Source organism: Coturnix japonica, chromosome 1 (genome assembly GCF_001577835.2).
Source record: "Coturnix japonica isolate 7356 chromosome 1, Coturnix japonica 2.1, whole genome shotgun sequence".
In the NCBI taxonomy this organism is placed as follows: Eukaryota; Metazoa; Chordata; class Aves; order Galliformes; family Phasianidae; genus Coturnix; species Coturnix japonica.
The window spans coordinates 108939256-108965025 of NC_029516.1; the positions used below are offsets into that span (position 1 = coordinate 108939256).

At 39.6% G+C, this 25770-nt stretch overlaps 1 protein-coding gene across 2 annotated transcripts; it reads right to left on the reverse strand.

Moving 5' to 3' along the window:
* Nucleotides 1-468: 468 nt before the first annotated feature.
* On the reverse strand, nucleotides 469-25635 carry BEND2 (BEN domain containing 2). Of its 2 annotated transcripts, none has more exons than XM_015886020.2 (11): nucleotides 25342-25635; nucleotides 22520-22680; nucleotides 21237-21308; nucleotides 20981-21055; nucleotides 18648-18752; nucleotides 16050-16560; nucleotides 14859-15059; nucleotides 14097-14218; nucleotides 13270-13483; nucleotides 11222-11425; nucleotides 469-722 (listed from the first exon to the last, which is right to left on the reverse strand). In XM_015886020.2, exons 2-11 carry the CDS (start codon nucleotides 22616-22618, stop codon nucleotides 484-486), a joined length of 1842 nt encoding a protein of 613 aa, XP_015741506.1. In that variant the 5' UTR covers nucleotides 22619-22680; nucleotides 25342-25635; the 3' UTR covers nucleotides 469-483. The 2 variants fall into 2 exon arrangements, with proteins under 2 accessions (XP_015741506.1, XP_015741515.1); XM_015886029.2 differs by lacking the exon at nucleotides 469-722 and adding an exon at nucleotides 8137-9891 and having other exon boundaries at nucleotides 25342-25629.
* Between the last annotated feature and the right edge of the window lie 135 nt (nucleotides 25636-25770).

A 25770-nucleotide genomic window follows, 5' to 3' on the forward strand; every position in this document is an offset into this window, starting at 1 on the left:
ATGCTTTCCACCTGAACAGCTAGCAATTCTTTCAGAGAGCTTCCCTCATTTCTGGCAAAGCTTTTGGCCCTCGGTAGATGGAGCTAGAGCCCTTCAGCCTGCTCGGGAGCAGCCAGCGTTGGCATTGAGTAGTGCTATGATGTCACCTCACCACTCAGCAAAAGAAAATAACAAAAAAAAGAAAGAAACAGTGCTAATTATCTACACAGTCTGGATGGCATTTAAAGTTAGCATCTCCCATTTCCTTTCATGCAGGTACCTCACCACTCTCTGAGGAAAGAAATCCCTCCTAACATTGAACCATCAATGAATTATGGAAAGAAGGTGCCTTCAGGAAAGAGCACATCACCCATACACACAGGGAAAAGAGGAACTGGGATAACTAAATCTTCTGGTAATCTTGATCTCATGAAATATACTATTTTCTGCTGCCAGCAGTGTAGGATATAGAAGAACCTGCTAAATTAAGGTTTGAGACAGCTGTTAGGATAGTTTGTCTATGAGACTGATAGTGTCACTTCCACATGGCTTTACAGAAGAGGGTCTCTCTGGGGGACTTCCATTTGGATGCACTGCCAAGATTCGCTGTAGGATTTCAGCTGTAGCCTTTTTATAGTCACATCTGAGACTGCTGACTGTGCTGTTCATGGCATCCACGCATGCCTTCAGATCATATCTAGTTTCCTTTAGATCAAAGGATGGGTAATTCTCTTGAAGAAAGTCTAAAAATAAATATATCAGAGTAAATTATCAATTATTTATGCAAGTTGCATTCTTTTCTTGGATGTAATTCAATCAAAACAAGCGCATGCTACCAGAACAGAACAGTTTAGGTCCAGTATGAGAACTGAACAGCAGAATTAGAGAGCAAATATTTTTCCCCTCCGTTTGAGATACTTGACAGTGACAAAAAGGTCCAAGCATTAAAACAAAATATGCAAAGAAAGCAAGGAGCCATTTACATGGGCTTTGTTCCTTAGAAGTGTTGATATTCTACTGCTAAAGCAAAAAGTCTCAGCCTCCATTTCAGAATGTATTTGTCAAGTCTACACCCTCCTTCAGAGGATCTTTGGCAATTACATCAATTACCTGAGCTGACTTTGCTCCATCCTTCAGAAACATGGGATCAGGAGGGTCTTTTCCAACCTAAAGTCACTAAACTAAAACACAGCAACTTAAGACAACACAACTGCAGAGAAACAACAGTGTCAGAAAAGCAGCAAGAATGTCTTCCTTACCAATCTTGTTACAGTACAGTAAACAAATACTTGACTTACGTAGGAAAAGAGTAAATAAGGTAAGACTGCAGTACCTTTCTATCTTTCACATCTAAAATGGTTTTAAGATCAGATTTGTTTTGTTTTGTTTTAATTTCTGATAAGCAGTTTTCTTCTTCATGAACCATGCTGTGAGTCTATTCCAGAACTCTTAATGCTGGGTTAAAAGTAGTATCTTGCAAAAGGTAAAAAACAACTCCAGCCACAACATATCCTTTCTGATTCTGGAGTAGGATTTGCAAACAGAACAAATAATGCTTATTTCCTAAGGACATTGTGGATTTGTGTCGGCTGAAGAAATGGCAGAACTGCCCATATTTCTACAAGGAAATATGAGGGCTGTTCTGAAAGCAACATCTCCAATTCTACTGTGTTAGGCCATGATGTCAGAGGCAGATGCTGATGGTATGGCAGTAGAGATTGGACCTTCTCAAGCGCCAGTATCCCTTTGTATGTTGTTGCCATGTGACAGATGGCAGCAGAGGGGCAGTCTGACAAAATGGCATCTGACATGGAAGTGTGTGTGAGGCACAGGTGTGTAAACTCGTCCATGTGGAAAAAACGGCATCACTCACTGACATCAGATTATTATTGTTTCAGAGTGCAAACAGTGGATCATAGCATTGACATGTGTGATACAGGTTTTCCGGTCTTTTCCATATTCGCTCAAATCATAATTTGGAAAGTTAGCTGCAAGAAATTCTTATAAAATTTGTATAAAACGTACAAAATTTGTTAAGATTCGTGACAAGAAAACAGTATTTAGAAGTCTTCTGCTTTAAAAAGAAGAGACGGCTTAGAATTGCTTGATGTTTACTCTTCTTCATTCAAGAGCTTTGTAGTTCTAGCTTTTATTAAAAAGAGATGGGAAGCTCTGTTTCGTAGTGCTTCAGAACAGGAGAGGTATACTAACATCTCTTTGATGTGTTTCAATAATACTTTTACTATTAAGTAAAATAGTTACTTTTAAGTAATTTGTAGTAGAAGTAGGAAAAAGATGTAATTTATTGTACAAACTTTTTTTAAAAGAAGACTGAGTAATGCTGATGCCGCAACTGCATAGTGGTGTCCCCCAGGAGTCTGCCCTGGGACTGGTGCTCTTTAAAATCTTTATCAGTGACATCAGTGATGGAATTGAGTGCACAGATTGGATGGGGTCCTGGGCAGCCTGGTCAAGTAAGTGGGGAGGTTGGTGGCCCTGCCTGTGGTGGTGGGGTCGGAACTTCATGATCCTTGAGGTCCCTTCCAACCAGGGTCATTCTGTGATTCTGTGATTATCCTTGAGAAAAGGACACATTCTACATTAAAAACTCTGATAAGTACGAAGTAGAACATTATTCTTCACATTTTGAAAGGTATCATACTCAGATTGCAGTCATTTTATTAGGATCCAGTGAACACTGCCCTTGTGTACTGACTCCTATAATGCTACAAAATAAAGCTTCCTTGGGGAACAAAACACAAACTAAGTAGCGCGCTGCATACTTTGGTTTAGTCGTTTTTGGTCCTTCTGGTCCAACATGTGCTCAAGTAGGGACATTCAAAGCAGGTTGTCCAGGACCACATCCAGACATTTTTTGAAGATCTCCAAGGAGGAGACACACACAGGTAAATAATCTCTCTGGCATTTCAATTCGTGCTCATTACCTCTTGTCCTGTCACTGCGCACCACTGAAAAGAGTCTGGCTCCCTCGCCTTTGCATCCTGCCTTCAGGAATTTATACACATAGATGAGATCTCTGTGTCTTCTCTTGTCCAAGGTGAAGATTCCAGGCTCTCTCAGCCTTTCCTCACAGGAGAAGTGTCTGCTCCCTTTATCACTTTTGTAGCCCAGTGTTGGACTTCTCCCAGCATGTCCACATACTTGTTGTGCTGGGGGAGCACAGGACTGGTCACAGTAGTCCAGTACTCTTCACTAAAGTAATTCATCTTTGTCGTGTAACCAACACTATTCATATTTCTTTTATTCTTTTATTCTCATATTTAGTTTAGACTTCAATCACTCATCTGGTCTGGTTGAAAGTTTCTCAAGCTTTTTACACCTGGGTTGCTGGCACAATGGCATTCTGAAAAGCCAAATATATAATGCAAAAGGCATCTTTGTGAAGGCTCATATTTAGTGGAAATAAAATTAATAGGCAAAATAAAACTAAAAATTAGGCAGTTGTTGACTCTCTGTCCAATGAATTTTTAAGAAATACGCACTGTCATGTTAGCTTTTTTTTAATAAAGGAAGAACTAAAACAATTCACCTGTCCATGCTGTCCCTTCATTATTTATTTGCTAGCTGAAGGCATTCAATATCCAGATTTTATCTGCAGTGGCACTCTGCAGCAACAGAAATGGACAGAGATGGGTCCAGCTGTTACCTGGAGTCACTTCGTTATGAAAAACAAGCACCCTAAAACATAGATTCTAGTTCAAAATAAGTCAATGATCAGGAGTTAACAAATACAGATGGTGTTTTTTTGTTGTTGTTTAATAAGAGGCCTGATCATATTCTATGCTTACACCTTCAAAAATCTATCAGCTCAGGAAATTTTATTCATGACATATAATGAGAAATCTAAATCAAAGTAATTGAAATGGAATCCACACCTACTAATTTGCTACTGATTTTCTTCTTAGTAACAGAAGAGGATTTTATTTTTTAGTAGGCATCAGAAGAAATGAGAGAATTAAAGCCAAAAGTGAATTTATCATTTCTACAGTACTCACAGGTTTGAGTAACAGTGGCCTGGCACAAGTATGCTGCATTTCTGAGACCTTTCAATGAAGCAGGTCAAGTTTTTTATCCAGTTTCTGAATGGAATTGTACATGGCCTGATAACAAAAGTAGAGGTGAAAACAGGATTGTTTCTCAAGAGCCCAACTTACATCTGAAGTAATCAAGAGAGTTCCATTAAATCAGAAGCCCACTCCTCCTGCTACATTAACATGGCTGGCAGTTACAGGTTGTTGTCTTTGCTTCTGTCATATGTTTTACTTTATTTAGCATTACATGGAATCATTAAGGTTAGAAAAGACCTCTATGATTGGCTAGTCCAGCTGTCAACCCATCACCACCAGGCCCACAAATCATGTCCCTCAGTGCCACATCTACATGTTTCTTACGTATTTTTTGAACCCCTCCAGAAATGGTGACTCCATCACTTTCCTGAGCAGCCTGTTCCAATACCTCACCACTCTTTCAGAGAAGAAATTTTTCCTAATGTCCAACCTGAATCCCTCTGGCACAACCCAAGGCCATTCCTTCTTGTCCTACCACATTTTCCCTTGGGAGAAGAAACTGACCACCACTTCACCACAATCTGCTTTCAGACAGTTGTGGAGAGCTATAATGTCTCCCTTGAGCCTCTTCTTCTCCAGTCTAAACAATCCCAATTCCCTCAGTCATTCCCCATAATAAGACTTATACTCCAGGCCCTTCACCAGCCTCACTGTCCTTTGGACATGCTTCAGGGTCTCAAATTGGAGACCAATAAATCTCAGTGTATCCCCAAAGATCTATAGCAGGTCCATTCTGTTTAACATCCTCGTTCACAATGTGGGTGATGGAGAAGAATGTACCTACAATAGTTTGAAGGAATGGCTGATACACCAAAGGGTCATACTGCCACCATGAGGGGCCTGGAAAGACTGCAAAAATATGCTGACATTAACGTCAAGTTCAACAAGAAGTGCAAAATCCTGGAGCTAGGGAGGAACAGCTTCAGGCATCAGTGTAGTACAAGTTGAAAACCACATAGCCAGAAAGCAGCTTTGTGGATAAACACTGGGAGATCCAGAAAGACACCAAGTAGAGACAAAAGCACGGCTGTGTTGCAGAGAAGGTGAAGAGTATCTAGGGCTGCATTAGTAGGAGTGATACCAGTGAGGAGCATTTCTCCAGTGAGGAGAGATCAAGAGAGGTTGTACTCAGGATGATTTTATCAGTGCATATAAATATTTGAAGGATGACTGCAAAGAGGGTTGAGACAGACTCTTTTTCATTGGTGCCCAGAGCCAGGACAAGAGGAAATGAGTACAAACTGGAACACAAGAGGTCCCTTTTGAAATCAGGAAATACTTATTTATTGGGCAGATGACAGAGCACTAGCACTAGGATGTCCAGAGAGGTTCTGGAATCTTCATCCCTATAGTGTTCTAATGTTTTCCAGTCAGTTTTATCTGGGTGGTCTTACTTGAGCAGGGAGGATGGACCAGACGACCTCCAGAGGTCCCTTCCAACCTCAACCATTATGTGATTGTAGAAAGAAGATGAGCGTGGGAGCATGCATAACTGGCGTATTGATAAATCAACTCAGCCAGACCTTTCAGAACCTGGCGATGAAATCAATTGTATCCATGTTTTTAATTATCACAGACAAAAAGGTGAACATCTGGTTAACGCATTTTCCTCAGGTGTTAAAAATGTATGTTGTCTTACTTAAGCAACCAGGTACAAACACTTTCAAAGCATGAAGTCTCCAAAAGAAATACTTGCTATTTTATTATGTGCATCAGGACATCAGAGATGGGTGTTGGTGGTATGGCAGTAGATGTTAAACCTTCCCATCAGTATTCTGTTACACTTTGTTGCTGTGTGACATGTGGCAGCAGAGGGGCAGTCTGACAAAATGTGCTTTATCGCAGTGTTATTGTGCTCTTTGTAGCTGTTGCAGTTTCCATGGAAATAAATAGGAGGCATTACTTACCCTGCAATCTACACATTGTTGTAAAGACCCAAATTCTCAGACAAAAACACAGATAAACTTAAGCAAGGTCCATTATTTATTCTGCAGCAGAGTAACATGTATTAAAGCTCCCTCAACTGTGTTTCCAGGTGTTACAGTTTGATCTAAACAGTACAGATCTAATCTGTCTCTGTTACAGGAAGGTGACAGACCCATGGCCCACACCCAAGAAAAGGTTGGGGATGTGGGAAGACAGGCCTCGATGAAAGAAGAACAGTGGCAATGATCAGAGGAAAAAAAACCTTAGTTTACTAATGATAGCAGTGAAATAGAACTCAATTGAGACTGAAGCTTATAAATCACATAAATGAGAGAGAGAGAGAGAAAGAAAGAGTCTTCTGATACCAGGTCTTATGCTGACCTGCTGCTGTATTGACAGCTGAGGAGCAGAAAAGAGAGCGATCCTGTGACCTATCCATTCCTTTATCTTCTCCCTCCCCCTGGAAGACAGAAAATAACAAAATGAAGCCTTCTGGGAGTGCCATGTCTTTTCCTGGGAGCCATGGTTCATTCTTCAGAAAACAGAGCTGCCACATTAACTCTTCAACTCCCACCATGGCATGATGCTATGAATGTGAAATACTGATGAAAAAACATCATAAAATCTGCTCACCTTTATTTTAAGAATACTGCATTCTTCTTTAAAATAAGCCTCTTGCATATTAATAGCAATATGTGTTTTTAATAGGTTATGCTAAGGCCAGAATCTTCTCATCTAGCTATACAGGTACAGCTCCTGCTATACAGTTATACAGTAGTATAGTTAATGATATACTATTTATCCAGCCTTATGTAAACATGAGTCTCCACACAGATTTTTATATCGATTTAAATAAACCTATGGGAAAAAAATCCTACTTCACTGTTTTTAACTCTGCACACAGATACTGTAAAAATGTCATTTGCAAACTAAAAGAAGCAGCCTCATACTTGAAAGGCATTGCATGAAAACTCCTTTTAGATGGGGATCAACAGTGCCACCAGCCGGACAATGCTGATGTTTCTCTTTTACTAAATAGAAGCAGATCCCATCCATTATACACAATGGTGTTTGTGTCTACTCCCCCCCATTCCTTCCCCCCCCCTTCCCCCCACCTCAGAGTCTATAATAAGGATGTCCCCTGTTAAACATTAGGTGCCCCAGCATCTACAATTTAAGAGATTAACTTTTGAATGTTGACAAGAAAAAAGTTTCAGACCTGCCTCAAGAAAAAATTTCCCTAATTGGTCTTTGATCAGAACTGTCCACCAGTGAGCCCCTATTCACACCAACTTCCAACTCTGTTATCTTAAACTGCACAGAGATATTTTTACTGCAAAATACGATTAAAAATACTCATTTAGAAAATTCCCTTGTAAATACTTGGGCCAAAGATCATGGCACTGAGTACATTTATCATATCCCCTGTCAAGCACCAGCTACTGTTGAAATTGCATGATGCAATGGGTTGTTAAAAACTATGCTGAAAGCAATGGGTGGCGGAACATTTAAGCACTGGGAAAAGCTTCTGACTGAAGCCACCTGGTTGGCCAGTACTTGAGGATCTATCTATGGAAATGGTCCTACCCAATCCAGCTCCCTACATACTGCAGAGGGAGATATGGTCTCTGTAGTACACTTAGTGCCAAGTGCAAAGGGATGACCTGATACAGAGAAGCTGTCAGTCACCCCAACACCTACTGGAAAGGTCTTTGTTTTCAAAACAAACAAAAAAGGACCGAAGATTAATTCTCAACCTTTCAAGTGAACAGATTACCCTCCCGCTCTGTTTTAGACCTTGAAAATGGAGCAATTCAGAACTGATGCCACTGTGTTAATAAGACATACTCTACTACAAATGCACAACTTCAAGGGGATTTCTTAACAGTTTTACCCAACTCCTATGCTTTTGTGGAAATCTTTTTCAGATAACCTCCACAAAGCTGTAACTGACAGTTAAGTCCAAGACTTCATTCTTTGGTTTACTAAATCAGTGAAGGCAGTCTAAATGTTGTGGTCACCTCACCTCAGCCAGATCTCCTCCAAGCGCTGGTTCTCAACAGCAGCTCACAGGAATCTCTGCAGATGCAGCTGCACCTGAACTGCAGGTCCACGACGCAAGAAATACTCAGCACACGAATACTTAGGCTAGGAGCTAAATGATAGTTTTATTCGTAAAATACTTTTCCTAAGTGCAAAATATCTTAATTTTATATTATAAAAGTTAGCAAAAAGTGATACATTTCTAACAGAACCAAGAAAACTCTTTACTTTTATTCAATTACTCTTTTCAACGTGGAATCAAGAGGTATGCACCACACCAACAGATTTCAGTGCCAGACAGATCATTCAATAAATACATCATTCTACTGTTCCAATCCATGAGTGACAGTTAAAAAGTCTGATAGAGCTACTGAAAAAATATAAGCATTTTTGGCTTTTTTTTTTGCTTCGGGTTTGTTTGGAACTAGTAATCTCTAAGCACAATATAAAGTTCTTTGCATTTGCAAACAACATTGTGTAGGACAGTAACAGCTGAATGTCAGAAGTAAACCAGAAGAACAAATGTTCTTGTGTTATTGACTAACACCAGTACAATATCTCTATTGAAAAAAAAAAATAAATCAATTCAGCCTATTTCTTAATTCCTACAGAAAATGTCAGCAAGGAACTGGTAAGGGAAACTTACTAATTTCCTATTTGATAAGGCCATTGCATATCCTAACTTACAGTAAGAAAACTGATTCTATGCTGTGCATAAGAAATGGCCTTTTTATTATAAATAGAAGTCAAAGCAAGTACCAGTATCCTCACTAATTTTATCCTATAGCTAACAACAGAAAGAAACAAAAAAATCACAACACCAAACCATGGAACCTTTGCCTCCAGTTATGTTAAGTATGGGGAAAGAAAGAGCAACTTTGGGATTGCTGGGCAGCCAGCTTATGTTAACCAACCACATAAGAAATTAAATATACATGAAGCCATTTATTTTTAGATAGGTATTTTTTGAGTTCCTAGTAATATCCTAGTAATTTTCAAAATGAGGTTTTATTTTTTTTTTAGTTCAGTCCAGTCATAAATCTCAGTGTTCTGTGGAAGAGCAAGCAAGGGCAGGAATAATTACTGCACATCTTTCACAATTCAAGTTAACAAAGACAGGACAAAAAGCCTTCAGAACAGCTGCATAACCAGACAATAGAAGAAATATACCTAACCCTATAAACCAGCAACCACAGGCCTGAACATTAAAAGCTATGACTGTGAGCTTGAGAAAGAGTACCACTGATGGTGCTCATCTCTGACTGCATATGAAGATTATGTAGCACAGGTCCTTACAGTGTTAACTGGAGGTCCAAGCACAAGAAGATAATGTAAATTATTCTTTCTTAAATCTGAATCAGGATCCAAATCTTCTAGATATCTAGATGAAAGCTGCAGCAAATTTGCACCTTGTGCACATCAGACCTGAATAGACATATGCCACTGTGCAGCTGACTATGCCCCTGAAGAAGTACTGTCATCAGTTTTCATCATGATAAAACATAAACCTGGGGCTATTTGTTTAGGGGTTTTTTTTTGCTGCTTTTGTGGCACTGAATCAGAATGAAGCTAATCTACCTCCTCACACACAATGCAATAGTTTAGTTGACCATTAATCTTCCTTCACGGAGGTCCTTTTCTTCCACTCCACATTTCTACATGCTTCTGCTGCCTTGATCATAGGCATATATATAGCATGCCTCAAGTTGGAGGACACCTTAAAGGACTCCAGCTGTAGCCTTTTTGTGGTCATGTCTGAGACTCCGGATTGTGCTGTTTATGGCAGCCACGCATGCCTTCCAATCATATCCAGTTTCCTTTAGATCAAAGGATGGATAATTCTCTTGAAGAAAGTCTAAAAATAAACATATCAGAGAAAATTATCAATTATTTATGCAAGTTGCATTCTCTTCTTGGATGTAATTCAATCAAAACAAGTGCATGCTACCAGAACAGTTTAAGTCCAGCATGAGAACTGAACAGCAGAATTAGAGAGTAAATATTTTTCCCCGCCATTTGAGATACTTGACAGTGACAAAAAGGTCCAAGCATTAAAACAAAATGTGCAAAGAAAGCAAGGAGCCATTTACATGGGCTTGGTTCCTTAGAGTGTTGATGTTCTATTGCTAAAGTAAAAAGTCTCAGCCTCCATTTCAGAATGTATTTGGCAAGTCTACACCCTCCTTCAGAGGATCTTTGGCAATTACAATCCTAAAGTAATACCTCTATCAAATTGTGTTATTGTTTTCTTTGTACTTGTGGAAGTTTCTCTGGAAATAAGCAGGAGGCATTAACTTTCAGAGAAACATATGCAGTTTTTGTTAGGCTACAAGGGATCCTGGGAGGCTTTCACTCAATTTCCTGCCCAAAGCAGGGTTAGCACTGAGGTCATACCAGGTTGCTTTGGGCTTTGTACACTGAGGTGTGGAAAAAGCACAGAGAAAGCGCAGTCACACATAGCAACCACCGCCTCAGTCTGACTGTCCTCAAGAAGAAAATGCTTCTTCTCAAGTGCAGTCTCAATCTCTCATTTCTATTTAAGCCTGCGATCTCATCCTCACGCATTCAATTTAGTGCTGCTAAGAGACAGGCTGTTTTATTAATAAAATCCTTTTACGTACTGGCAGAAGAATGGTATATACCCACGGATTCTTCTTTTCTAGACCAAGTAAGTCCAGTAGCTTCAATGGACATGAGTTCTAGTCCACTCTCCTGTCTGATGGCCCATAAGCTTCCAGTGACGAGTCACCGGAATAAGCCAAAATCTGCTCTCCAAAGCTACAAGGTCTGTACTCGCACACATTTTGACCACCCCCAGTATCCTGAGGTTCACTATTTCATAGTCTCTATAAGTAATACTGACACTGAATGTCACACCCCAGCTTTGCTCGTTATGAGCACTAGAACCTGATGTGCTTTACTTCTGGTTGGCCTATCCAGCACCTCTATCAAGAAGTCACCTCCAATCCAATATCCTTTAGAATCCCCTAGGATTGCTTCCATCTTCCAGTACGCTGCCCTTTCAAGCAGATGTTGAAACAGAATTCCACCATAAGAACTAGGTTTGTCTTCTGGAGACTTCCTTGCGGTGCCCAACTATGAATTCAGCAACTTTCTCTCAACTATTTCCACTGCTTGTAGTAACATTTCCCCCTTTGTCATCTGAACAGAGATTTTGTTCTTACCTCTGAGGGCATTAATTTTGTTGCAGTCCAACGGACTCATCCCACGTTCAATATTACCATATACATTGCTTTTCACCAGCACATCTTCAGTGAACAGATGACGAATGAGGTAGCGAGCTGACAACTCTGGCCGAGACTTCCCCTTTGCAACATAAATGACTGAGAGGGGCAACTGAACATTGTGCCACGGACTTCCAAGGAGTTCTGAAAAGGATACAGAGAGAGAAGCATTTTTCTTATCCAACATTTTCTGTCCTGCAAAGAGGCAGTGTTGCACTAAAACCAGAAGACAAAAAATTTTCTCCCCAGAAACTACTGCACTTGCTTGGAAAGATCAGAGCAAAACTGTAACATCACAGCGGATTCTAGAATATAGCAGATTGTAGGCAGATGTCCAAGTAGTCAAAAAACGTGCCAGTTTTACAACAGTGTCACAGCAATTCTGATACGATCTCAGCAATGCTAGCGACGTAGTCTGCATTACTGATGATTGCTTTCCAAACTGTGTGAAAAGAAGTTGCCATTTTAATTACATAAATAAATTTCCACTACTACAATGGTGCTCAGATCCCCTAAGTGGAAACTGAAAACAGTGAATATTTTTACAGCAACTTGAAATTGACTTCGCTGCAACCACTAAGATTATACATAAAAATATTATTTATATGTTCTTATATATGTATATATTACACAGTATCACAGTATCACAGTCTCGTGTGGGTTGGAAGGGACCTTAGAGATCGAGTCCAACCCCTGGGATTCGAGCCCCTGTGTAGCAGAGCGGCACTTCTACCACTTGCGCCACAGGGGGGATTCAAACCCGGGCCTCCGGTGCTGCAACGTGACATTCCTACCACTGCGCCACCGGGGCACACATATGAAATTAAAAATATATATATATAAAGCAGGTATATACATTATTAAGTGCCGGGTCCTGCACTTTGGCCACAATAACCCCATGCAGCGCTATAGGCTTGGGGCTGAGTGTCTGGAGGACTGTGAAGAGGAAAGGGACCTGGGAGTGTTGGTTGATGCTCGGCTGAACATGAGCTGACAGTGTGCCCAGGCTGCCAAGAGGGCACTCTCAGAGAGTGGTCAGGCACTGAAATGGCTGCTCAGGGAGGTGGTGGAGTCGCTGTCTCTGGCAGTGTTCAAGAGGTGTCTGGATGAGGACCTACGAGAGATGGTTTAGTGGCTTGTGGTAGCAATGGTAATGGGAGGATGGTTGGACTAGATGATCTTGTATGTCCTTTTGAACCCTGTGATCCTATGATTAAAAGTATACAGATATACTTCAGTATGTCTGTGGCGTCAAAGTCACCCAACAAATCTCAGGTGCAGGAATAGATCTGCTAGAGACCCAAAACAAATCTAATCATATAAATTATTTCTAAAGGCTCATTTTTTTCTTGAACCTCTGAATGGGTATCATATGCTACTGTCATGGTTTTGTAATTTTTCTATAGTTATTCCACATTATAACATTATGTGGAGCACAGAGAACTACATGTCCCAGAGGACCTCACAGTCGGAGAGGGAAACATGTCATGGAAGTGACGCTGGCTCTCTCTCTCTCACTGCCTGGCAGCAATTGTGGGTGTGCTTCCAAGCCATGGCACCTTCAGTTTCAAAGTAGGCTTCTTGGTCTTTGGAAACCGCTCTCTTATTTTACTTGATTTATTAGCCTCAATTTCAATTAGATTGTAATTAGTAAAATAAGTTTTCCTCCTTAGATCGTTGCCACTTCTCTGTTTGTTTCCTTGAGCCCAGCTCCCATCTCCCTACCCCTTTCCCTTTTTCCCTTCCCATTTGTCAGGGGCCAAGGGGCCCACGGGCCTAGTGCCCCCTGTCATGGACATAAACTGACTTATCCCTGTTCATTCCTAAGATGACATACTATATAGAAACCAAACCAGTGCCTTAAGAGGGAGAATTACATTGTATGGGAAATAGATTTGCTCAACTCTTACAGTAGCACCTTCTGCTTCTTACTGCTTATTAAAAAGAGAACACACATAAATTCAGAGGATGAAAATTCCTCCATTTACCCATGGGTTCCGGAGGCTTCTGTTTCCTGACTGAAGGTGTACGGAAAGATTCCGGGAACTTAGCCCATCCCGAATTCTGCAGACTGTCACTGGTAGACCTGGTCACCTTCTGAGAGTTTTGAGAACTTCCTATACTGTCTTCATTGCAATTTAAATCTATGCAAGGAGATGTATCTGGAGTGTCAGCCAATTCCTCTTTCCCATTAGCTATCTCCTGAAACATATTGAATGAGGTTAATGCATGCACAGGAAAAAGCCTATCAGTCTTCTTCCAGTTCATTTCCCATTCAGAGTAGATCAGATTTCACATGTATACAATATAGTTAGTCCTCAATCTCAACCATCAAAGGCACAAGTGAAACAGAAAAAACATAGTCATACAGCTGCACAAAGCTTATTAGAAGAAGTGAATGGAGTTACGGGTTTTTGGGGAGTGATGTTTCAGTCAACATAAAGTTGAAATGCAAGACTGGAAATAACTCATGGAAAGCCAGTGAAAACAGCAATATCGATTACGTGCTCAAGCTCACAATCAAATCTGATGCTACTCCTGGCCAGCAATTATAGTACTTTCCTTTTAGTATCCTATGTCAATGCATCTCTTGTTGACTGAAGTCTGGAAACAGCAAGAAGGCAATGTGAGGAATATGCTTCCAGTATTCCCCACGTGGAGCTACTGCTGCAAACAGCAGACACATGTTAAACAATGCAAAAGATGGAACCCAAGGAATTACCATTTAGAGCGCTCATACAATGAGTCAAATAATCAATTTTACAAGGAAACTCAAAATTAGTACTTAATAAATTATCACTTTCAGACAACTTACTTGGTTTATTTTTGTTTCAGAGTGCAAACAGCGGATCATAGCATTGACAAGTGTGATACATGTTTTCCAGTCTTTTCCATATTCGCTCAAATCATAGTTTGGAAAGTTAGCTGCAAGAAATTCTGTGTATAAAGTGTACAAAATTTATTAAGATTTGTGACAAGAAAACAGTATTTAAAAGTTTTCCGGTTTAGAAAGAAGAGATGGCTCAGAATTGCTTGATGTTTACTCTTCTTCATTTAAGAGCTTTGTAGTTCTAGCTTTTATTAAAAAGATATAGTAAGCTCAATTTCATAGTGCTACTTAGCTTCAAAACAGAAGAGGTACACGGACATCTCTTTGATGTGTTTCAATAATGCTTTTACTATTAAATAATTTGTGGTAGAATTAGGAAAAAGATGTAATTTATTGTACAAACTCTTTTTTAAAAGAAGACTGAGTAATGCTGATGCTGCAACTACATAACACGGTCTCTGCAACCTGCCAGCTTTTAGGTAGGAAACGAGGAAATGCATGGGTTCACACATAATGTGCTACAGGATATCAGGTAAATGGCCTGACAACATTAAAACGGTAAAATTAAAAGTCCTCCCACCTTCACCACTTCTCAAACAAACAAGTATATTCACAACAGTGTTCAGCAGTTGAGAAGTTGCTGGACAACAACTATGATTATCCTTGCGAAAAGGACACATTCTACATCAAAAATTCTGATAAGTACCAAGTAGAACATAAGTCTGTGTATTTTGAAAGGTATCATACCTCTTATGGCAGCCATTTTATTAGGATCCAGTGAACACCACCCTTGTGTACTTGCTCCTACAATGCTACATCGTAAAGCTTCCTTGGGGAACAAGACACGAACTAAGTAGCGGGCTGCATACTTCGGTTTAGTCTTTTGCCGAGCTTTCATCAAATAGTTTCCAAGGACTTTCACATTTCTCACTGGGTCACCAACATATTCTTTTGGAAAACAAAACCAAAGAAATTATTTTTTAAAAATAAATATATACGTATTATGGAGCCACTAAGGTTGGAAAAAAAACCTCTATGATCAGCTAGTCCAGCCATCCACCCCCCACCAATACTGCCCACTAAACCACATCCCTGAGTATACTTGTACCCATGGACTCTTTCCTTATCACCTCCACCACCTCCCTGGGCAGCCTGCTCCAGTGCCTCAGCACTGTTTCTGAGAAGAAATTCAACCTAATACTCCTGTGAGAATCTCCTGTGGTGCAACTTGAGGCCATTCCCTCTTGTCCCATCTCTATTATCTGGGAGACACCTCACCGCAATCCCCTTTCAGGCAGTTCTAGATAGCAATAAAGTCTCCCTTGAGCCTCCTATAAGCTCTCCCGAGCCTCCTATATATACATATTTTTTAAATATACTGCTTACAGTAACGCAATAATGTAAAGAATTCATCATTTTCTATGGAATACAGTATTTTGAAAGAAACCAAACACTGGAGGAAAGAAGAGATTTTCCAAATAACAACATTCTGTAAGAAGCGAACAGGTACTTCCTTCACACATATCAGGTAACGCAGGCATATGCCTCAACTTTACAGGCAGTTGTGTTTTTTGAAACATGCATAGTATGGATGTATCACTCAGAATACACACGTCTAAGATAGTTTACATCAAGAATACTAAGAGAGAATAAAAGGGCTTAGTCTCATAAATAACCCAAAGGCTTGTCTTAGTCTGTGTAACAGCATACACACTGCACAGAGCTTTTTAATTGATTCCCAGCATATTAAACATTCCTAAGACCTTAATTTCAAGAATTCTAAACACTATTCCATCATAAAAGTGCTTGTAAAGCAGCCGGTTTAACTTCTTTATGTTTCTTAAATAATGAAGAATAGATTTCTCAGAGCAGAATTTTTTTACACTAGTAGCAATTTTTTAGCCTACACACCTGCATATTTATTACAAAGAAACTCACCAAAGCTTGGATGGATGGAGAGTGATGAAGATGGCACTTCTTTACTAATGCTCACACTCCCAGATGAGTCTCCGTAGTTCTCCACCACTGCTTCATTTCCCAAGCCTGTTTCAGATGGTGCTGGCATCACTGATGATGATGCTGGAGATGATGCAGTGTTGACAGTACTTTCAAGAGTAGCTGAAAGATCTGGTTGAGGAAGAAGGTCAGGGATGCTTTCAGCTGCTGTAAATTGTGAATGCAAGGAATGTGTAGAAACTATGGTGGGGAGTGGAGGGCTCTGCCTAAGAACAGGCTGCTGAGATTCAAGTTTCATAGTCCGTTGAACACTATTTGTTGTGGAATTGACCTGAACATGGCTATTATGTAAAGCAGCCCTTATAACTGGGTTATGCCTTCCTCGGCCTGATGAAGAGAGATGAAGTCTTGAATCCCTTTCCATAGATTTTTGTACTCTTACTCTTCCTTGGGGCAAATGACTGGAACTTCTGTATATAAATCCAACTGGTTTCTGTAAATGTGATTCAGAAAACAATAAAAAGGTTGAATTAGATACATCTGATCTTTCACAAACCAAGAAGAACACAGTTTAATAATTATGCTATTGGCAATAGACTGCCACAGAATCAAAAAATAGATGAGGCTGGGAGGGACATCTGGGTCCATCTGGTCCAACATGTGCTCAAGTAGTGACATCCAGAGTAGGTTGTCCAGGACCACGTCCAGACATCTTTTGAAGATCTCCAAGGAGGAGACCCTACAGCTGTTCTGGGCAGTCTGAGTCAGTGCTCATCACTGACTCATCAGTAAAGAGTCCCTCTGTCATTTCAATTAGTGCTCACTGCCTCTTGTCCTGTCACTGTGCGACAATGAAAAGAGTCTGGCTCCATCTCCTTTGAATCCTGCCTTCAAAACTTTACACGTACAGATGAGATGCCCTCCCTGTCTTCTCTTCTCCAGGCTGAAGATTCCCAGTTCTCTCAGGCTCTCCTCATAGGAGAGCGTCTGCTCCCTTCATCACATTTGTGTCTCAGTGTTGGACTTCTCCCAGCATGTCCACATACTTGTTGTGCTGGGGGAGCCCTGAACTGGACACAGTAGTCCAGAACTCTTCACTAAAGTAATTCAACTTTGTCAGGAAACCAACACTATTCTTCTCTCTTCTACTCTCATTTTTAGGTCAGACATTAAACATTTAACCTGCCAGTCATCTTCTGCCCAAGCTGTCTCTTCATCATTTGCTTGCTAGCCAAAGGCATTCAATATCCAGATCTTGTTTGCAGTGGTGAACACCAGAGTAAATAAAACAGGTAGAGATGGCTTGAGCTTACTGTTACCTGGAGTCTTTTCATTATAAAAAACATGCACCCTAAGACATACAATTGATTTCAAAATCAGCCAATGAATAGGAGTTAACAAATACAGATGATGTGTTGTGTTTTTTTTTTTGTTGTTGTTGTTAGATCAGAGGTCTGAACATATTCTACCCTTCCAGCCATTCAAAAACTAGCACCTGAATAAAGACTTTTCTGAAAGTTTGTCAGTTTCTCCAACTAAAAAAAAAAATGTAGTGCTTTATCACAAAACTCCTTACTTACATCCTTAATCCATGGCAGATGTAACAATATACAGCTATAAAAACTGAAAGCATTCCTGATGATTTTAAAGAGGAAATGCAGAGCATCTTGTAGTGGCTGACAACAAGTTTGTTCCATTAATCTTCCATGTTTGGATGACTGGACAGTACAAGCTTGGACAACAACAACACCACTTTCCCAAATAAAATGTAATACTTTATTAGTAACTAACTTGCAAAAGACCATCATCACTTTTACTCCCCCTTGATGCAAATAACCTTACTGATCTCTTGACATTTCTTGACACCAGAATTACTTCTGCCACATTATAAACTTTGCAATATTATTGACAAAGAAAAGTCATCATGGAATAAATTACCTTCTTCAAAAGTTACCTGTTTTCCCCTTTAGAAAGTATGTGTACACAGTCACAAGTACTAATACTCTTTTTCTTAAGTTAACAGGATTAACCAGGTAAGAACAAAGTGGGTAATGCACTCAGTAGTGCGTCTTTTAAAAATCCTGAAGAAAGGTATTTGATTAGAAAAATATAATTCTGTATTGTAATGGAGATGACAACACACTGTAGATATCAAAAAAACATTAGCTAACAGAACCAGCCTGTGTGGATTCTGTGATGCATAAACTCTCCTCTAATCCCAGAAACCAACAAGACAGTACACTATTTAGTAAAGCAGAAAGAAACTTACAAAAGTGTAAGATAACCTAGAGAAATCCTTCCCATTCTTTACAATACAAACAGAATTTTGAAACACTCATGGTGGTGCCCAGAATTTGAAGGAGGACACTGGCAGTTCTGTGACCTGTGGTCAGTAACTACACAGAAGATTATTCATGACATATAATGAGAAATCTAAGTCAAATTAATTGAAATGGAATCCACACCTACTAATTTGCTACTGATTTTTAGTAACAAAAGAGGATTTTATATTTTAATAGGCATCAGAAGAAATGAGGGAATTAAAGCCAAAAGTGAATTTATCATTTCTACAATACTCACAGGTTTGAGTAACAGTGGCCTGGCACAAGTATGCTGCATTTCTGAGACCTTTCGATGAAGCAGGTCAAGTTTTTTATCCAGTTTCTGAATGGAATCGTACATGGCCTGATAACAAAAGTAGAGGTGAAAACAGGATTGTTTCTCAAGAGCCCAACTTACATCTGAAGTAATGAAGAGAGTTCCATTAAATCAAGAGAGTTCCATTAAAGGCAAAATTCTCTCCCCGAAAAGGGGCAAGATTAGAAAATAATAAATACCTTCTGTAAGTAAATTAAAGAGCAATTTACACACAACATGTAAATAGCAATGGTAAACATATTCTTGGAGAAGCCCACTCCTCCTGCTACATTAACATGGTTGGCACTCACAGGTTGTTCTTCATGCTTCTGTCATATGTTTTATTTTGTCTGACATTCCACGGAATCAATATCTCACCACTCTTTCAAAAAAATTGTTCCTAATATCCAACCTGAACCCCTGCTGGCGCAACTTGAGGCCATTTGCTCTCATCCTATCGCTGCTACCTGGGAGAAGAGGCCAACTCCCACCTCACCACAGCTTCCTTTCAGGAGTTGTGGAAATCGACAAGGTCTCTCTTGACCCTCTTCATCTCCAGGCTGAACAGCTGCCTTAACCACTCTCCATAATAAGATGTATGTTCCAGACCCTTCACCATCTTCACTGCCCTTCTTTGGACATGCTCCAGGACCTCAATGTCTTTCTTATAATTAGATGCCCAAAGCTACCGGCAATCTCTAAAGTAAGGTAGCTGTTATGATATAGTATTTAAATCCATAGTAAGGTTGCAATTACACAGGTCAAAGGCTCACAGGCAGTCACTGAAAGTCTCTACATCATTAATGGGAAACACATTTAGAACAATACTGTCTGTAAAGCTCCTAATTGGAATTTAATCTGATCAAGAATGTCAAAGACAACAAGAAGAGGTTCTAGAAGCACACATATAACCAAACTAAGACTAGGGAAAATTTGAGACCACTGCTAAATGAGACAGAGGTCCTCATTACACGAGGAAGGGAGTAGGAGCACTGAAAGCCTTCTTTGCCTCAGACTTCAGTAATCCCAGTTCCAGAGTCCAGGGGAAAGACAAGGGAAAGAAGACATCTTCTTGGTGGAAGAGGATCAGTTCAGTGAACACTTAAGCAAACTGGACATTTTTAAGTTCATAGACCCTGATGGGATGCAGCTTTAAATGCAAAGAAAGCTCATGGATGTCGCTGCAAGACCACTCTGGATATTGTTGACCAATCATGGCAACCAGAAGAAGTGCCCAATGACTGGAGGAAAGTAAACATCACTTCTGTCTTCAAGAAAGGCAAGAAAAAGGACCCAAGAAACAACAGGTCAATCAGCCACACATCAGTCTGCAGGAAAGGTTATGGAGTAGCTAATCCTGGAAAACATTTCCAGGCACACAAAGGACAATAAAAAAACCAGGACTAATCACTCATCACTGGTTCACCATGCTTGACCAACTTCTGCAATGAAATGACCAGCCTGATGGGTAAGGGGAGATTACTGGCTGCCTGGTATTCAGTAAAGCCTCTGTTATTCCTAAATTCATCATAAACAAGCTCTTGTATGGGCACTGAGACTGGAAATCAGCTGAACAATCAAGTCTAGAGGTAGTGTGATCTGTGGTTCAAAGTCAAATGGGAGACCAGTAGGTATTAGTACACCCACACATGTCAACAGAAGGTTCAGAGAGTTGTTAATTATATATATACCTAAGGACATTTACTGGACATTGATACTTAGTTACAAGCCACACACAATTATCCTCTCTAAAGCATGGCTTGTCACGTGAACCTTTCACTCTTTGGAGTACTTCAACCCCAGAGTCAGGTAAGCGCTCTTCTGAATAAGGGATGGTCTTAATTTTCAGTACAGCGATATTCAAATTTATCAGCTACTTTTTCAGTAATCAATATAAATAAAACTCGCCAAAACAAAACTACTAAGATTTTGGGACATTTCTGGCAAGGCTGGTACCTATAAAAGCTGGGCACTGGCAACAATCAGATCTTTCCCATTACTGTAAAGGTCCTCACAATACTGCAAAGGTCCTCACAATAAATTATTTTGTATTAAAGCTTAAGATTTGAAAAATATTCATGCCAGTTTTATGAAGGGCACAGAATAAAAAGAAACAGATAATTGTCTCACTGAAAACACCACAGTGAAGTGAAGGCTTAACAATTTCAGTGGACAACTGGAAAGCCTGAAGCCTCAGGTTACCAAATAGGTTTAAGCATCATTAGAGAGAGGACAGAGGGGAAAAAGAAAAAAGAAAAAAAATAAGAGAGAGATACCTGGCAATAACTTAGAACTTCCGCAAGAGTTTTCTGCTGATCTCCAATGCAGGAAGCTTCAGATACAACGCTCGCCTTTTTCAATAAAATAGTAGGAAAAATAAGTTTAAGACAGCAATACATACACAGCCTTAGGTCACCACATAAAGTCAACACATCCCACCTTCAAACATCACATACTCTTTTAGTCTATCCTAAAACATGCATCACCAAGACAACTCTTCACAGTCAATCAAACAAAAGAAAGTTAACTTACACATTCATAATCTGGTTCATACTCATAAATTACACTCTCACTGTCTTCATATTCTCCTTCACTGGTTCTTACCTGGGAAAAGACAGAAATAACTTGGTATGTAAAAAACGAGAGAGAGATCCAACCCAGACACTTTCCATTGTAGCTGTATTATCTCCCTGGCTACAGAAGGGCCTGAGGCAGTCAGATTTAACAAAGACATCTTATTCATGAGCCTTATAAGTAAATTATAAGAACTATAAGTTAAGTCATATGAATACTCAGCTCACCTTTACTTTAAGAATACTGCATTCTTCTTTAAAATAAACTTCTTGCATATTAATAGCAATATTTGTTTTTAATAGGTTATGCTAAGGCCAGAATCTTCTCATCTAGCTATACAGGTACAGCTCCTGCTATACAGTTATACAGTAGTATAGTTAATGATATACTATTTATCCAGGCTGTAAACATGAGGCTCCACACAGATTTTTATATTGATTTAAATAAACCTATGGGAAAAAAAAAATCCTACTTCACTGTTTTTAACTCTGCACACAGATACTGTACAAATGTCATCTGCAAACTAAAAGAAGCAGCCTCATACTTGAAAGGCATTGTATGAAAACTCCTTTTAGATGGGGATCAACAGTGCCACCATCCGGACAATGCTGATGTTTCTCTTATACTGGATAGAAGCAGATCCCATCCATTATACACAATGGTGTTTGTGTCTACTCCCCCCGCCTCCAAACAGATAAACAAAAGCACACCAAAATCTAAGCCAAAAAAAAAGCCACCAACAAAACCTTTATGTCACATTTAATGAGGACTGATCTTAAAAGAAAGAATTTTACTCTTTACAACAAATAGAATTATAAAAGAAAGTTCCCTGTTAAACATTAGGTGCCCCAACCTCTACAATTTAAGAGATTAACTTTTGCATGTTGACAAGAACAAAGTTTCAGGCCTGCCTCAAGAAGAAAATTTAACTAATTGGTCTTTGATCAGAACTGTCCACCCCTATTCACACCAACTTCTAACTCTCTTATCTTAAACTGAACAGAGATATTTTTACTGCAAAATATGAGCATCCAGGTGAAAAATCAGAAGTTCCTTTTCTGTGTACATGAGTTTCTATCCAAAGTACAGCATCTAGCACAAGGTTTTACCCTAGCTAGGAGCTTCCAGATACAATACAGATATCACTATCAAACACACACTGAAAATGGAAGGACAAAGGATGTTTCCAGTAACATTGAAGCTGGAATCAAAACAAGGGGCTGCTGTCTGGCTACACATACCACATTCTGTCCCAGTGGAGCAGGGGCAAATCGCTTTCTTTTATTACACAAAGACACAAAATCCATTTGTTCAGGGACATCACCGTTTCCTCTCTGCATACTTGCAGAATGGCTCTTCTGTGATTCCACTTGTTCAGCCAGGATCAATAAGCTTTCACTTCCTGGAAAAGGGGAGAAGAAGAAAAGAACATCAGTGGCTTTTTCCCTCTGAGATGAGCATCTGATTATGAAAGCATGCACAGTCACTTAAAGACAGCAGCTACAACAATATAGACAAAAACTAACCATCCCTTTCAACTGCTTGGTTATCTGAAATGTTTAATCCTCAGCTGTCCCTTTCCTACCCTTACAGGGCCTCCCTTCTGTAGTTCTGCCACTGAAACACTGTACAACGAAAAAGATGAGCTCCAGGTATGCATTCCTGTGTTCTAGTGTAGGTCAGGGATTCCCAAATACAAACTAGCCACAAGCAGTTCACAAAATAGCTCCACCTCAATATGTGTGCCTGTTAAAAAACAGCACCACTGCTACAACAGCAACATTCGAGCAACTGTAAATTATAATAGATTTCTTTCTGCAGACATAGGAGAATGCCAGCTTCACCTGAAGAAACATTAAGTAGATGAGACAGTTACGTTTTGAACTGTTTGCAATGATGTTAAACTAATCATCCTCCTGATTCACTTCCCAAATTGAGATTTAAACACAAACATAAAAACCTAAAGGAAAAAAAAAAATTGAAAAACAGTGATAGTAAAAGTGATAGGGTTTCTAGATATAAAGGAATAAGTAGAAAGCATAACAGTAGTGCTCTGCAGCAGCAGAATAATGACCTAGATCTGTATCTCAAGCGATGCTGAGCTTGCTTTGCCAGCAAAATATCTGTAGGCAAGAAGATAGGAGACATAAAATAAGAGAAACAATTTAAGACAGACAGAGGCAGACTTGGAGAAAAGGCACTTCCCTACAACACATCAACCTAACATGGTGGTTGAATAAAAACAATCAGATTTTAGTTCATAGTGTTAATTAATTTCAATAGCTAAGATAGGCTTAGGTCATGTTTTGTTGTTTTGGCTGCATGTCACAATACTCTATTTCATTTAGTACTAAATAAATTAATAAACATTACCTTTTAAAGACAATCATACCTACTCATCATGGTTCCTTTGCTGATAAATACTTACTGACTTTCTGAAACCAAGATCAGCAATCATCTATGACATTTTCTTGGGCAGGACTTTTTAAGTTTATTTATTTGTTTTTAATCAGAGACAAAAAACAGAGCAAGCCATTCAAACCATGTTCTTCCTTTCCCCAGACACGTTCTTCAACACAGATGTACTAAAAATTTACAACAAACTATCGTCAAATAGAAGGCTAAGGAAATCAAATCCAAAAGCACCTAATAACACTGGGAAGCTAAGATGTGTGGGACACTAATGAAGAGAAACAGTGATAAGAACCTCTATTAACAGGCTGGGAAAAAAAGTAGTAGTAAATAACATCACTTAGCTACAGTCACATTCTTTGCTAATTTAGCAATACTGCTGCTGGAAGACACAATCTGAAGAGCTATGATTGAGTTTTGTCTGAGCCAATGGAAAATTGGGCAAGGTTTCTGAGAGCCTTTGATCTTAGATACTAAAAGAACAACAGTGAATACTGTTGTGTGCCCCAGTAGCACACAAGAGAGTTAACTGAGAGTCACAATAAGAGCATCAACAGTGAAAAGGGTGTGAACAGAACACCTATTTTCCTAGATTTTCCAGTTTTTGCAGCGAACATGTTTTGCCAATATAGCCCAGTCATTTCTCAACAGAAACTGAAGTATAAGCAGATTCCTTGGTACAACTTGGTACAACTTCTTACTTGTAAAAAAAAAAATTAAAAATTAAAAATTAAAAAACCTCTGAATGAGCTTCTGAGAACTGCTTTCCTAGAATAACTAGTTAAATTAGAATCATAGAATCACCAACGTTGGAAAAGACCTCCAAGATCATTCAGTCCAACCATCCACCTACCACCAATATTTCCTGCTAAACCATGTCCCTTACTACAATATCTAAACGGTTCTTGAACATCTCCAATGGACAGTAACTCAACCACCTCCTTGGGCTGTTCCAGTGTTTTCCAGTTCCTGTTCCAGTGCCTGATCACTATTTTGGTGAAGGAATTTTTTCCTAATATCCAACATGATTATACACATTAAACAAACACATTACGAATGTACTAGGTTATAAAATAAAATAAAGAATCAAAGCTTGTCAATGACCAATTAACACCACTTTAACACGTATTTGGTAAGATTTCCAAATTGTCTAGTGCATACAATTAGATGACCTCTGTTATGGCTTCTCCAGTCTGCCAGGGATCTCTCAATGCAAACTGGAAGTGATTCCTTCCCTGCACTCTTCTTCCTGTCCAGAAGAAAACATCTGATGGGAACACAAGTGGAAGGGTGGGGCCAAAACCTCTCAGGTAGTGAGAACACAACAGTAAAGATGGACCAAACCTGCAACCCTACTCAAAGAAAAAGGTCTAAATCCAGAGGACTTATTTTATATGTATCCTAAGTCACAAAAGAGCCAGCTGGCATTAACAAGGACAACACACAGATCTACACAACAACTCTGTAACAAAGTTTCTGCTATATACTAGCAAAATGACTAGAACTAAATCAAATTTTTCACAGAGAAGTAGATTTCATAAAGATGCTTAAATACCACACTCAGAAAAACTGGGTACTGTCCAACTCATATAGATTCCTTCAAGTCAATACAATTCCAATAAAATTGTCCTTAATCTGAATGGTTGCTCACCTGCAGAAGACAATCAGAAACAGGTAATTTAGGATGCTCTTGTCAGAATCTGCGTGACTGAAACTTGCAAGATTAAGGCAACAGAATCTTATACTGAGCAAACACAAACTAATTGCTACAGCAAGAAGAGTGCTGAAACCATATTTCCTGTGTATTTAACTTTTGTATTCAGATTGCCAAAGTACTAGTGAGATCAAAACTCTGGGTAATGCAAGCCTCACAGGGAGGCCTCTGATGTTTGATAAGATATGAGGAGCAACAGAGGCTCTCAGTTTCCTCAGCACAAAGCAGAGGAGCTGATGGAGGCCTGATGGCGGCAGCAGCTCCTCACAGGGAGCGGAGGGCAGCGCTGAGCTCTGCTCTGTGTGACAGCGACAGGGCCCGAGGGAACGGCATGGAGCTGTGCCAGGGGAGGGGCAGCTGGGGGTC

Bases quoted from the DNA above. Each gene is read 5' to 3' on its own strand.
- BEND2 (XM_015886020.2), bottom strand. From the start codon at position 22,618: ATGCAGAGAGGAAACGGTGATGTCCCTGAACAAATGGATTTTGTGTCT. The intron at 18,753-20,980 runs GTATCTCTCTCT...TTTTGTTATCAG, and splicing joins AAGTTCTAAGTTATTGCCAG to GCCATGTACGATTCCATTCA. The intron at 16,561-18,647 runs GTGAGTATTGTA...TCACATTTACAG, and splicing joins GGCCACTGTTACTCAAACCT to AAACCAGTTGGATTTATATA.